Source organism: Grampus griseus (assembly GCF_964374135.1).
Source record: "Grampus griseus genome assembly, chromosome: 16".
NCBI lineage: Eukaryota > Metazoa > Chordata > Mammalia > Artiodactyla > Delphinidae > Grampus > Grampus griseus.
Window position 1 is genome coordinate 59,945,062 of NC_139010.1, and position 14,057 is coordinate 59,959,118.

Consider the following 14,057-nt stretch of genomic DNA (forward strand, 5'->3'; position numbering starts at 1 on the left):
TGGTACTCAGAAAGAACTAGCTCTGGCATCTCTGATCTGTCTCCCACACAGACCGAGGCATACACAGAAAGGCACTTTTTAAAGGACCCACTGAATCCATGATTACAACTCCAGTCCTAGCAAAGTCATCATTTCTGGCCCAGGGGTGGCCTGGGGAAGTGTTAACAATGACTCCTATTAAAAGCCCATGTCTGAGAGGTCCCAGGACCAGCTAAGAGCCTCTTCTTGCTCCTTTCCCTGCTTCTGTCCTCCCAAGAAAACCCCTCCAGCAACAATGATAGGGACGGCCAACAGGTGTGGATCCTTAGGTAGAAGGGAGGCTGCAGTCAGAGCTGCTGCCTGATTTGCTGCATCTCTCAGCCGCCTGCCAGCTGGGGCAGCGCGGGGGGAGGGCGCTGACCCCAGGAGGACTCACTCTCCAACACACATTTTTAATACGTCAGTTAAATAAATATTTCAGTCATTTAATAGCAACTAATACCCAACCACCCTCCACTGACACCCGCCCTTGAAAGATCTGACCTAAAGTTCAGGCTCTTTCCTCTCTGCCCCCACCTGGGGGTGCAATGGAGCCCCTGGCGGCCTAGCAGTCTTACCCTGAAGCTGCTGGGGTCTCAGGAGCGCCTCTGCGGGACTAGAAAAAGCCCCCCACCCCCAAGAAACCCCCGCTGGAATCCCAGTCTAGGCCACTCACTTGGCCTTCCTGAGAGTTAAGAAGTCAGACGCCACAGCCAAGTGGAATACAAAAATAGAGCCTCTCTTTTGTTTAAAAAAACAACAAAAAACCCAACAGCAAACAATTATCAACAACTAGGGCCCAGGGCTCCCCCAGCTCCTCCCCAGCCTTCAGTAGCGCAGACCTCATCCTGCACCAGAGGAAACCTCCGGCGCTGGGAGCGGCGGGGAGGGGCCGGGCAGGGCCTATCGGGGCTCGGGGGCCCAAGTCCTCTGGCTGCCGCGCAGACTGCGCGTGAAGGGCGGGTAGTTGAGGAACTCGAAGCGCAGGCTCTGCTCTGTGGTGTGATGGCCGCGGGGCAGTCGCTTCATGAAGTGGACCTCGCGCTGGTGCTGCCGAGTCTTGGAGCCCTTACGGGGCCGACCCTTGCGCGTGAAGGCCATGTACCAGCCCTCGTACTTGGCGTTCTGCAGGGCCGTGTAGTTGTTCTCCAGCACGATCTCCGTGAACACACAATCCTTGCCTTTGCCGTTGCTCTGCAGGTAGGGGGGGCCAGACATGGTGTCACCGGGCTCTGTTCAGAACCCGCCCCCATCAGAGGCAGAGGGGAGGCGGCCCCAGACAGCAGGTGGGCACCCCAGCAGATGGCAGGGTGGGCAGCCCCACCCCCTGCCCGGGCACCCGCTCTCTAATCCCTGACAACTCACAGCCCACCCGGCAACTTCCTGTCCTCCTGGGTAGCAGTGACACATGGCTGTCTACCGAGGGGCTGGGCCCCAACACAGAGAGGCAGAGAGGGGGCCCAGCCCCTGCCTACCCTGGCCTCCTGCCCACCAGTCTGGCCCAAGCTGCTAGCACCCGTTTCCCCACCTGCCCCCCTCAGCCCCTCAGGATGCCGGCCTGCAGCCCCAGGGCTGCCACCCTATGGGGGAAGGAAGGCCGGTGAGGAGATGCTGAGCCCCAAGCCCCAGAAGCCCAGGAAGCGGGGAGCTCGAGGCTGTAGAGGAGCCGTGACTAATGGGGCCATTTCAGAGCTCCGCCGAGGGGCTGGGCCTGCGGCTTACTGAACATTCCAAATGCTGGTACCATGTAATTGGACATAATAGCAAAGCAATTTGGCGATTTGTTAAAAAGATATATGGAATTTACCAACCACCCCCCCCCGCCCCTTCCCTAGCCTGCCTTCTTCCTCCTTTGCTTTTATAGCTTTTCATCTCTCAGCTTCCTCCTCCCTCACCTCCCCCACCATCCAATCATTAGGTAAGCCCAAGGTGGCCCTCTGTCTCTGCCCACCTTGTTGGAATCCTGGAGGAGCTCAGCCAGCCCAGCCTGCTCCCCAGGCCCCAGCCGCCCCCTCCCTTCCTTCTAAGACCTCACCTTGGCAATCAGCTTCCCCTTCTTGTTCATGCAGATGTAGAGGCCTGTCTCAGCTCCTCGGACTCGAACCCGGCTCCCAAAGGTGTCCGTCTCCACAATGAGCTTTGCTGTCAGGGAATGTGGGGGAAGAGTGGTTATGAGCAGCTCCATGACCCCCAGTGCTCCATGTCCCCATCCCACCTGGCCCTTCCCAGAAGCAACTGCTCCAAGAGCCAGGTTCCCAAGGCGTGGGCTCTAGCCACTAACATGCTGTGCAACCCTGGGAAAGTCAAGTCTCCTTTCTGGGCTTCAGACCGTCCCCTTACCTGGGTTTACAGAAGGGGGGTGAATGAGATCATGGCATATGAACTGGTTTCTGCAGAGGGGTCTTGGAGCCATCAAACTGAAAAGACCCTCTTTTAAAACCAGACTAATAACTTTTATGTCGAGGCTTCAAGTAAATTTTAATTTGACTAGAATTCTGCTTCTAATCAAAGATCTCTGAGGATTCTTCCAACTCAGAATATTATATGCACATGCCTCACAGATCATTACAAATGTCTGGGGTGCAGTGGTGACCTCCACTCCTGAGGTCAAACATAAAAGCACTCTCTCTTGTTTCTGGTGCCTCGGATTCTAACCCACAGCCTTGGCCACACCACCCTACCCCTGCTCTGCTGAGAAGCTGATAGGGATGAGACAGCTCTCCCTACACCCACAGCCCATGGCCAGCTGCTTTCCCAGAACCAGCTGGGAGGATGCTATCTCTTCCCCACGCTTCCCAGTCACCCCAGTCCCCAGCCCCAGTGTTCAGAAATCAACAACTCAATAATATTTTCTCTCACCCTCCAGCAGCACTGGGCTTCTCACCCCAGTGACCAAACACTTTCTGTAGGTGAGGAGGAGAGAAAATCAGGTGTGCTTGCCTCTCACTGAGAGCCAGGAGACAGGGAGCTGAATTCTGTGCCTTCTTCCCACTCCCCTCTCCCCTTAGACAGCCAGCTTGCCACAGAAGCCCTGGTCCCTGTCCACTCTCTGCACAACTCCTCCCTTTGAGGCTGTCACCAAGAAAGGAGTGGGGACCGACTTAGCTGTTTGGGATGGGACAGAAGGGGCTGGGTCTCCTGCCCTCCCTACTGCAGCCTTTTCCCTCCTTGAGAAAGAAGTTTGGGTACTCCCAGGTCTGCCTCCCAGCCTGTACTGACAAGGTGGCACCTTCTCTGTCCCTGAAACTAATGGGAGGTGATGGGCACAGGTCAGCAAGGCAGCCCTCACGGCCCAGCCTGTGACTACCTGCCCCCCTTCACAGAAGCACAGAGCTGGGACCCAGTAGCCAAGTCCCCAGTCTGGCTCCAAGTCAGCCAGGGAAATGCAGCTGTCACCTCCCCTCCCACCCACCTCCTCTTGGACCCAGCCAGTCTGCTCATCCCTCTCCTGGTCTGCCTTCCAGGGCAAGGAGCAACTATTTTTAAGGGCCAGGAAGGACACCGACTGGAGAAGATGGGAGGGGATTCCATTCTGAAATTCTGGCCAAACAGGGCAGATAGGGATGGAGCCCTCTGTCCCTTCCTGGGGCCCATAAGGAAGCAACTGGGACTTCTCTGCTGTTCTCCCCCAGATTCTTCCTGTCCTGGCTATACACCCTAAGCCTTTGCTCTTGGGCCCTCCAGCTCCTGCTCACCAGGCAGGGACCAGGGAAACTGGGAAGCCTCCTATAATTGTAAGGAGAGAAGTGGGCAACAGACCTCTGATGTCTGAAGAGGAATTCCCCCATGAGCAGCTTAGCCTCTTCTTCCCTCCCCAAAACCCAAGGATGCTGGACCATTTGTTCCAATGGGAGTAAACCCAGGAGGAGCCAGGCATTCATTCCCTTTCCTTGGAAGCTAAGAAGGGCAGCAAGTAGCCAGTTTGGAGGGACAAAGGGACGGTAGGCTGGCCCTGCCAGCCCAGCGGGGGAGCTCGGCCACCAGGCAGGCCACCCCCAGCCCCACCCCACCGCAGAAAGCCCCCACTCTCCTTCCTGGATGGATCTGGGGAGCTGGGGCCGAACTTTACGGCAGCTTTCCCGACTGGGCTTTTGGAAAGCTTAACATTTTCAAACCTATTCTTCCACCCCAGTGACAGATTTATCCCAGGAAAATTATGTCTCCTTCTCCAGCTTTGAAGGGAAGTCAGCTACGTCGATGCAGAAAAAATGCAGCGAGACATACTCGATCCCCCAAACTGGCTCGAGAAGAGGAGAAAGTATTCAGGAAATGTTAAAAAAGGTGAAAGTAAGAAGAGTTTTAATCGCTCTGCCAGACGCGGGGGTCTCTCCAGAGATTCATAGAGAACAATCTTGAACCTCTTTTTTAACATTTACAGACTTGCAACTCCTTTCAAACTCCACATCTGAAAAAAAGCCTCGTTCTTTTTCTGTTTTATATCATTCTTCATTTTTCTTCTTAGCTCTTAAAACGCCTCACCTTTTTATTACATTTTAATAGAGTCTTCCCCTCTCCTTTCATGCTTGTTTAACTTGGTCGTTATTTAAAGGTTTTTAAACTCACAATAATCGCTCTCTAAAAACAACACCAGCAGCCCAGAGGGCTTGCTTTTCTCTTGGTACATCCAGGACTCTGGAAATTGGCCTTGTTTCAAGGAAGGAATATTGAATGCTTTAGAAATCAATCAGTCCTCAGCCTCTCTACCTCGCAGTAGCTCCCTGTACTCACCACCCCACCGGCAGCCAGGAGCCCCACTCTGACTGACCGCCTGGGTTCCTGGACAAGTGCAGAGGGGAGGACCCTTTTCCTAGCCTAGTCCCCATGTGTAACTGACCCTTCTGATCAAAGTATTTAAAGGTTCACAGCAACACCCCCCCAAGCTGGGAGAGCTGAAGGGATTTCTCTCCCTTCTCTTTCCCACTCTCCTTTTGTGGGCCCTGGCGACATATCCTCTTTCAAGAACTTCCCTTAAACCTGGGCCCCCTCCCCCTGAACCCTCTGCCTCCACCTGCAGTGGGGAGGGGTATGAAAGGGGGAGGTGGAAAGGGAGATTCCTGGATTCATTCATCTGCTGGGCAGGGAAGGGGCACCTGTGGGCCGAGTACTCCCCGAGGTCCCTTCCCCAACCCTCTCTTCTCCAGCTGACCCCCAAGATACTTTTTCGCCTTAACTCCTTCCCTTCTGAGCTGGGGAGTGTGCAGGCCTCTGGCCAGCGCAGATGTGACTGGTAGGTCCAGTCATAGCAGGGCAGCCTGGGGAAGAGGGGCCCGTTCCACAGGCTACCTTTACCCCACTGCAGCGCAGCTCGCCTTACCAAAGGGGTCCCCGTCTTCTGCCATGGCGTTGATGCGCTTGTTGGCCAGGACCTGCACGTGCTTCCCGCTGGTGCGGCTGTAGAGTTGGTAGGTCCGGATGAGACGGCGGCTGAGCTGATCCGTCACCAGGCTCTGCTCCCTCACATGCTGTGTAAAATTAGGTGAGGACTGAACAGTTACCTTTAGGAAATTGAAAAATACACAACACGCCATTATAATGCTACTCTGCCCAGGGGCCCAAGTGGCCCCCATCACCCGGCACCTCCCTCCACTGCCCCAGGCAGCCGGCTGGGGTCCCCCCAACATACCAGCTCAGGCCACCCGCCCCCCACCCCCACCCAGGAAAGTCGGACAGACCAGTCCTAGCATGGATGAGCCCGGGATGGAGAAGGATCTGGACCCACCTGTTGGGAAACACCCTGGGACTCCCGGCCAGCTCGGAACAGGGAAGCGAGCTCCCTGCCCAGCGCAGGCCCCCCTCCCGGGCCTTCCTAGAAGAGCAGGGCGCTTTTAAGTCGGGAGGCAGCGCTGCCCGACCCCTGACATTTATAAAGACAAATTCACGGAGCAAATGTTGAGACCGCAGAGGACCTAGGCACCTGATCCTTCGGCCAGTCCCGCCGCAAGCCTCCCCAGAGAGCCGCGGAGAGGGTCCCTGAGACAGTCACCGTACCTCTGACAACGAACGCCCCCGGGCCCCGAATGCCTCCATCCTCGGCGGCCGGGTGTGGCTGCCCGCAGAGTTCCCCATCCACCCCCACCTGGCTGGGAGGCGTTGGAGACAGAGCTGGACTCCGAGACCTCGGGTTCTAGCCTCGCCACTCGCTGGCTGTGTGACCTTAGGCAGGCGCTACCTCTCTGTTCCTTAGTTCCCTCCTCGGGGTAGTTAGGGGTTGCATTTCTAAGGTGCCTTCCAGCCCGCCGCGCGGCCGCAGGGTCGGTCCTCTTGCCCCTGCCCGACCTTGCCCCCCGGCGTCCCCCGCCGGCTCCGGCCCCCGCCTCCGCGCAGCGCGCCTTACCTGGGCTTGGAGGCAGAGAACCAGCAAGTGCAACAGCCTGTGGGAGACAAAAGCGGGCGGGGAGAGAGGGGCGCAGGGTGAGCGGCGGGCGGGCGGGAGCGCGGCCGGGGGCGCGGGGCGGCGGTACTCACAGGCAGCTCAGCGCCGATCGGGGGCTGCCCATGGCGCGCGGCCGGGGAGCACGCACAGCCCCGGCGGGATCACGCCGGTGCGCGGGAGGCCGCGGACAGACGAGCCGAGGGCGGCGGCGGCGGCGGAGGAAGGCTCGAGGGCGGGAGCCCGGGCGATCCCGACGCGGCTCCTTAGGTCCCAGGGAATGTCGAGCTCGCCGCGCCGCGCCGAGTGCCTCTGCGCCGCAGCCGGAGCCGGTGGCCGCTGGCTGCTGAGGAGCCGGAGCGGGAGGGAGGGTAACGGGCCGGCAGGGGGGGGTGGGTAAGTGGGAAGGGAGGGGGAGGGGAGGGGAGGGTGGCGGCGGGGGGCGCCGCACCGGGCGTGAGGGGGGAGCGCGGGGCGGGCGGCCGGAGCCCGCAGCCCCCGGCTGGGAGCGGGGGCCGGGACCCAGCCCGGGGCGGGGGCGGGGCGGGCCGGGGCGGGGCGGCCGGCGGGTATGGGATTGGGGGTCTGGGCGAGGGGAGGGGTCTGGGGACCGTCTGGGGGGGGGCGGCCGGTGTGGGCGCCTCCCCCCAACCCCGGCCTGTCCCCTGGCGCGCTCTTGGGGTCCAGGCGGGCGGGGATGGGGGGCACCTCGGGCTTCCCACCCCGTGGAGTCCCGAGACCCTCGGCTGGAGCTTCCTGGACCGCCGGTGAGCCCGAGTGGGAAGGTGCCCGGTCTCCACCGTGGGACCCTGTCCACTTACGCCTCAGGCTATACGGCGGTTCTCTGAGCCGCCTACTGTGTGCTTCGCTTGGGCCCGCCGCCTGCAAGTGGCTGCTAACACTGGAGTGAACTGCTGTGCGCTCCTCTCTGTCAGTGCATGCTTGCGTCGGGGACCCGACACCCACTCCCATCTTTCGGCTGAGTACCCTGCCTTGCCGGTCTCCCCTGTCTCGCTCAGTCTCCAAGAAGGCCCTGAGATGGAGAAACATCTTCTCCTCCCCTTCCTGCCCCCATTATCACCATCACCCCTGCCCCGTACCCCCCCCGCCCCCATACACACTAGCCTGAAGCTTGAGAGGAACCACAGCCAACTATGGGAGAGCCCAGAGGTCCCTGGTAAGACGCAGAGTCACTGCCACCACCCTCAACCCCCCCACCAAAGAAGCAGGCAGAGGGCGCAAAAATAACTGCTCTCAGCTGCTTTTCCTGGGGAAGGGACTTAGATCCAGGTTGCCCAGCTTTTTCTCTCAGAGTCCCAATATTTGTGCATTGAACAGGTATTTACACACCTACTGTGTACTAGACATGAACTGCTGGCTTTGTGTCAACTGTGGGGGAGGGGGAGTATCAAGAAGGTAAGGAGTCGTCTAAGCCTTTCCCAGCCGCTCGTTTCTTCCCTCCAGGGGCTTTGAGAAACCCTGAGCCATGGTGCTTCTTTGAGAGCAGCCTGGGTGGGCAGAGGTGCCCTGGGACAGATACTTCTGAGGAGCAGGTGGAGTCACTGATGCTTTGCCCAGCTGCTGGCCTCACCCAAGACCTCCCCTGCCCTACTGCCCCGGCCACGTCCTTGGGGATTGGGCTGGAGGGGTTGGGGTGGTCCCAGGAAGCCGTTAGGCCAGAGGCAGTAGGCAGCACAGCAAAGTTCTGCCTACCTCCCCTTTCTCTGTGGCCTACCTTTCCTACTCCCAGCCATAATGCTAACACTGAGTGAGGTCTAGATGGGAAAACAGAGTCAGAAGACTTGTCCCAAGATCTCATCCCTCCCCAGAGAAGTAGACTTCCTGAGCCCACCTGTTACCCACCTCCAGGAGTCTGTTCCCTCAATTGGCTCTTGCCCACACAGACCGCCTGGCAAGGACCATGTCTTACTAGCTCAGAAGCTGCAGCTCATGGCAGAGAGCTGGGCAGGGGTTGTTCTGCAACTAGTATTCGATGAATGAATAATGGGGAAACTGGCTGAGCATTTAGACCTCAGTGCATGTGGGTCCTCTACGGGGAGGCTTGCTTTCACCACCCTCCCAACAGATAATAATCATAAGCACCACCATTTACTGAGCACTTGTATTTGCTAAGGGCTGGGTTTGCACCATCTTCTCTCAACCCCACTGGGAGGTGGGCCCACTGGGGGAAGACAGGTGCCGTGGCCTCCGGTGCCCACAGCCCAGACCAGCACATTTCCTTCATTTGAGCTCCTCTGTCTTAGAGGTTGCCAGCCACTTGTTGGGTGTCTAACTCCCCAGCTGCACTGCTTCAAGCAGGCAAGATGTTCACCATCTTAACCTCATGCCCTGCACATAGTAGGCCCTTGAAAATGTTTATTTGTATGCATTAAACAATGAGTGGAGAGATGGGGAGCAGAGCATGAGAAGGGCCTTCTCCTCACCAGGGACCCAGCCCTCTGAAAATAGTCTGATGAGAACAGCAGGGAGCAGGACCCAGACAGAGGTCAGGGCATCCAGCCCATCCTTAGTGTGCATAGTCCTGGAGTCACAACCTGAGTCACTCTGGGCACCTGTCCTTCCCCAGACTGGGGTGGAGACAGTCCAACCTGTCTCCACCAACCCTGGTTTGGAGCCCCAGAATGTTTTGAAGGAGCTGGGCTGAACCTCAATGATCTTAATCTACCCTCCTCCCTCTCCCCCAGAGGTGAGCAATCCAGGGCCTAAAAGTGTGGAGGTCAGAGTTTGAGTCCTACACCTTAACCTCCATCAAGGGGCCTGCACAAACCAGAATTCCTTTATATTTGGAGAATCTCCCCCAACTGGACCTTCGTCGATTTTGGGGGATTCTTCTCACCTCCCCAAAAGTCCCTGTCTCTAGAAGGAGGGGGGCAGCAATAAGGACACCTCCGCATCAGGCACCGGCTACTGCCAGGGCACACCCCCGTGAGTGACAGATGCAAATATTCCATCGGGGCCCCAGCAGGCCGCTCTCTCCTTCCTTGCTCTCTTACTCACCTCCCGGCCAGCTCGCTCCTTCCTTTATCTTATCAAAGCCCCGTAATTACAATTGCTATTTTGTTTCCTCGAATCTGCAATCAGAGCTCCCTGGCCCTGATGAGGGAGCGCCTGTCAACCTGATCGCTGAGTGACAGCCGGCCACCTTTCCCGGCTGCCTCCACACTCCGCAAACACAAATACACACACACACACACACAAACACACACACACAGTGTCCATCGCCTCCTGCAAGCACAAACACACACCTCTCGCCAACACAAATAGCCCCTCTAAACACACACCTTCAGCCTCTTTCCAAGTGCATCGGTCGCCCCCGCAGCACAACCCCAGGCCCCTCAAATCCACACCAACCAGCCGGGGCCGCCTGGATCGCCGCTCGCTCAAACGCGCGCCTCCTGCGCCCGGCGTTCAAAGCGCCGCAGACCCTCCGCCGACCGTTCAAATGTAAATCGCGGAGGCTGTGTTAAGCACTTTAGGCCCGGGTCTGGGAGTCGTCCCACTTCACCCCCCAAATACAGTCCTGCCCCTCCTCCAAGAGTCTGCAGACCCTGGCGTAAGCCTTCATCCCTCAGCTCTCAGGGGCCAAAGTGAATTGGCAACTCTCCTACTGTGCGCTGAGAGGGCAGAAAGGGGGATCGAGGAGAGGCGGGGGCGGGGAAGGAGAAAAAACAATTCCCAGCTCTGTCCGCCGGGCGCCCCGTCGGGCCGGGAAACTCCTGGACGAAGCAGATGTGGATTGGGCCCCCACCGCGGGCAGGAGAGCGCTCGGCGCCGGCCGGGGCCGCGGGAAAGACCCACCAAGAAACCAGCAAAGGCGTACAATGAGAGATCAGCCGCGTCGCGGGGGGTAAATATTTGGGCGGGGCCACGCACAGGGGGTAGATATGTCTGCTGGGGAGGCTTCCCACGAGGGATGACTCTTCGCTGCACTCAGCCAGGCTACTGCGCCTTCAACCATGCACGTGCCAAGGACTTTGGAGGCTATAGACGAGAGGAAGAAGGGAAGGGTTCTAACAGGAGCCCTTCCAATGCGTGAATGAACGAACGAATGAAGTCGGCCTTAGTCGCCCAGACCACTGCCGGGGCACGTAGGACCCTGCACCGCGGCGTACCCCTAAGAGCCCCTAGAGAGGCGGCGCGGGAAGCCGCACGGCCACAGGCGGTTTCAACCTCGCCCACCAGAGGGCGCCAGCTCCACCTTCCCCTCTACCTCCTGACCCCGTGCCGCGGGTAGGTGAATGGTTCCATTCTGGCTGCCCCCTCCACCCCGGTTCCTGGTGGAAGCACTTCAAGAAAGTCCTGGAGAAGAGAAAGGGGCCTGCGACCCTGATCACCGCAACAGAGAGAGGGATCATCTTCCTTTATCCTCAACTTGAGGAAAAAGCCAGGTTAAAAATCAGACCTGTTTGGTCCTCACCACGGGGAGAAGGGAAACTCCCCCAGGGATGTGTTGAGGAGGGAGTCCTTTTCAGTGTTGTGGGAAACACTCTCCAAAGTTTACCACACCTGCCCCAATACCAGCCTCTTCGGGTTATCTAGGGACCCCTCCCACTTGTTCACTCCTTTGCCCAGAGGCCAGTGTGGGAGAGAGTGGAGGGAGTGGGCCGGGTCCCACCAGGCACTGTTCTCTGTCCCTCCTCAGCATGTCTGGCCCCAGGCTGTCTCATGAGGTAACCCTTTGTTTGTTTGTTTGTTTATGGGGCACGGAGACCACCCCTCCCACCCCCCAACCGACACAGCTGCTGAACTGCTGACCTCAGACTTGGTCATATACACACTCATGCTCACACCAGGTACATCCCTTTCTCTTCCTGGCACAGCAGCAGCCAAGCCCTAGAACCACCTTATTTCAGGCACCAGAGACCGCCCCCCCCCCCCACACACACACACAGACCAGGCAGAGGGCTGGGGGGCAGGAACCCCTTAGCCCAGGAGGCTGAATCCCAGGGGCTCCTCTCTACCCCCATATGCCAGGCCACCCAGGTTCTGGTTTCCCTGTCACCCAATCTGGCCAGCCCCCTCCATCTGGCCCCTGGAATCAGGTTTCTAAGGGCCCAGGCTGGCTCAGAGATGGCCTGCATGCCTGCAAGGAGGAGCAAAGACTGGCCTCTACCCTACCCCTCACAGGCCCTCTCAGGGCTTGAGCCCCCTCATGGGGCTAGGGATGCACATTCCTCGTGCTGCTTAAGCCCCCTTATCTGTCCCCCTGCCCATCAGCCTGAGTGCTGACAGAGGCCCAGACCCCTTGTTTTGATGCTGATAACCTCCTGGGATGGCCCTCCCCCACCTTTAAGGACTGGGAACGAGCTTGGTGTTGGGAGGTCCTCTTCTAGGAAGGCATTTGGGGCCCAGGCCTGGGCTAGTCCCAGGGCCCTGGGAAGAGCAGGATCCCACATTTCCTCACCCTCCCCCAGGCCCAGGGCCACCCTTTGTGCTGCCACAGTGCCACCTGGTGGTCCCTAGGGGAATGCCACCCCAGCAGGGAAAGAAGCCACACAAATGAGCTGCAGAAAAAACTCCACACCACTTTATTTCAACCTTTATCCAAAAATGTAAAAAAATGTTAAAAATGTGTAGTCCTGAGCTTCAGATGCTGACCTCCAACCTCACAGGCAAGTGGGGAGAGAGGGTCAGGATGGAAGTTCAGAGTTCCTCCCACTCCTGAAGAAAAGGGAAGCTCTGGATGTGGTACAGAATTAGAACACCAGGGCACTATGGAGAATGGGACCCCCTCTCTCCTAGCACCAGACCAAACCCCACCCACCCCACCCCACCACTACCCATCCTCTTCAATGGAAAAGACACAAAATTCTTGAAACTTGTACAGGAACCTGGTGCATGGTGCATGTGGCAGGCAGCTAGCTGACCTGAAGAGAGCAAACAAGGGGTCAGCATCTAGGTCCAAATCTGCTCCTCCTGTCCCCTCCCAGGCCCTGGTGGGCATGCCTCCCACCCAACTCACCAGGGAGGGTTAGAACCTGCCCCCCTGCTTCTTGGCAGGCAGGATGGGGCACAACTCAGCTTCCTCCTCCTCACTGCCCTCTTCTTCGCTCTCTTCCTCAGAAACATCATTGCTTATAGTAACTGGTAGACACACAAGCAGTAAAGGGAGGAAGAGAAGTTAAAGCCATACCCCCTTCATACTACAGGTCATTTATTCATGCCCTGTGGCTCTAAGCTTGTAGGGACCCTGACCTCCCAGAACTTATGGTCTAGGTGGGAAAATCTCAGATACTAAACTAGATAACAAAGAGCCAACGGAGTCCACACCACTGGAGCTAAAAAAGCCGAGACAGGTTCCATGAAGAACGGCTTGAGTGGGACACTAAGTGGAGGGCACAGCATACAGAGTCTGTATAGGAACCGCACTGGGAGATAAGGCTGGGGTGGGGTAGGAGTCCTGATGGACAGTCTACTGGAGGCAAAGGAGAAGACTCTCACCAATCTGGTGCCGCCCAGTGATCCGCACAGGGCCAGAACCTGACTTCAGGCGGAAGGTTACAGGTGGTTGGAGCTGGAAGTCATCCAAACTGAGCTGGGAAGAAGACAAGGATGAAGGTCTGGCCCACCCCATCTTGTGAGAAATCCTGAAGTCCTCAATTCCTATCTCCCAATCCCCCAAGGGAACTCACCATGGGTTGGCAGGACAACTTGAGGTTGGCCACAGGGACTGCGATCTCCTGGTGGTCATGATTCCGGGCCACGACTTCTACCACATTACACTCATCTTTGGCCCCCTCAGTGAGGCAGAGCTGGGAAGGGTACACAGGGCCTCAGAGTCTCCCCAGTGAGGGTGGAGACCACAAACGGAGGCATCTACCCTACGACTTGCCCAGCCTCAGGGGTCCCTGGATCACCTGGCCAGGGGACCCCCATGTGGGGGTTAAGCAGAGGAGGTGACTCCCAGTAAAGCGGGGGAGGGGAAGAGACACGCGGGTAGAGGCCCGCTCAGGTCAACCTATTCCCCGCCACTCCCCTTACCCGCCCCTTACCATGGTCAAAGCCAGCACGTGCTCCGCATCATCCTCTTCCTCTACCTTGAAGGTGAAAGAGCGGGTATGGCCTGAGAGCTCACAGCCTGGAAGAGAGAACAGGGTGAGTGTGCGGGGGCGTTTCTCCGAATCCCGTTCACGTGCAGCCATGGGCTGACCGGCCATTCACACGCCCGCTCCTCAGGAAAACCTGGAGCGCTCGGCCCGGACCCCGCCCAGCACGACTAGGGCAGGGGCCTGGCTACCCCCTTCCGCTCCAACTGCCGCGTGTGAGGCCCCCTCCGCCCCCACCCACGTCCTGCACCCATCTGCTTTCCTGTTCTTCAGCCCTGCCTCTGCCCCCGCACCACCCTCAGCTCCTCCTTTCCTCAATACCGAAGAAAAAACTGTCCATAGTGACCGGGGCAGGGACTCGCAGACCGCCGAACCCCCCGGCCCGGGCTCGGCTCTCCTGACTCAGAAAGGCTAAGGCGGCGGCAGCGCCGGCGGCCATGCTGCAAGGGCCGTCTGCGGCTCCGCCCCCGACACGTACAAAGCCGGGGACTCGTTGGGGTTCCGGCCCCGCCTATTAAAGGAGACGCTCGCGAGGCGCCCCCGGTCAGGGGCTCCATCAGCCCAGTCTTGTTCAGGAGCCTCAGACCTGTTGCGTCTGTGAG

At 58.5% G+C, this 14,057-nt stretch overlaps 2 protein-coding genes across 5 annotated transcripts; both read right to left on the reverse strand.

Annotated features, from left to right (window-relative positions):
* Nucleotides 1–921: 921 nt before the first annotated feature.
* On the reverse strand, nt 922–6,515 carry FGF8 (fibroblast growth factor 8; the record flags this gene model as incomplete). 4 transcript variants are annotated; one of them, XM_082673566.1, is made up of 6 exons in its annotated part: nt 922–1,212; nt 2,054–2,160; nt 5,333–5,480; nt 5,738–5,824; nt 6,353–6,389; nt 6,484–6,515. In XM_082673566.1, 6 exons carry the CDS (start codon nt 6,513–6,515, stop codon nt 922–924), a joined length of 702 nt encoding a protein of 233 aa, XP_082529692.1. The 4 variants fall into 4 exon arrangements, with proteins under 4 accessions (XP_082529692.1, XP_082529691.1, XP_082529694.1 ...); XM_082673565.1 differs by having other exon boundaries at nt 5,333–5,513; XM_082673568.1 differs by lacking the exon at nt 5,738–5,824.
* A 5,399-nt stretch (nt 6,516–11,914) lies between these two features.
* On the reverse strand, nt 11,915–13,901 carry NPM3 (nucleophosmin/nucleoplasmin 3). The gene is made up of 6 exons (XM_082673714.1): nt 13,777–13,901; nt 13,402–13,487; nt 13,042–13,161; nt 12,851–12,944; nt 12,372–12,493; nt 11,915–12,276 (listed from the first exon to the last, which is right to left on the reverse strand). Exons 1-5 carry the CDS (start codon nt 13,892–13,894, stop codon nt 12,381–12,383), a joined length of 531 nt encoding a protein of 176 aa, XP_082529840.1. The 5' UTR covers nt 13,895–13,901; the 3' UTR covers nt 11,915–12,276; nt 12,372–12,380.
* Nucleotides 13,902–14,057: the final 156 nt, after the last annotated feature.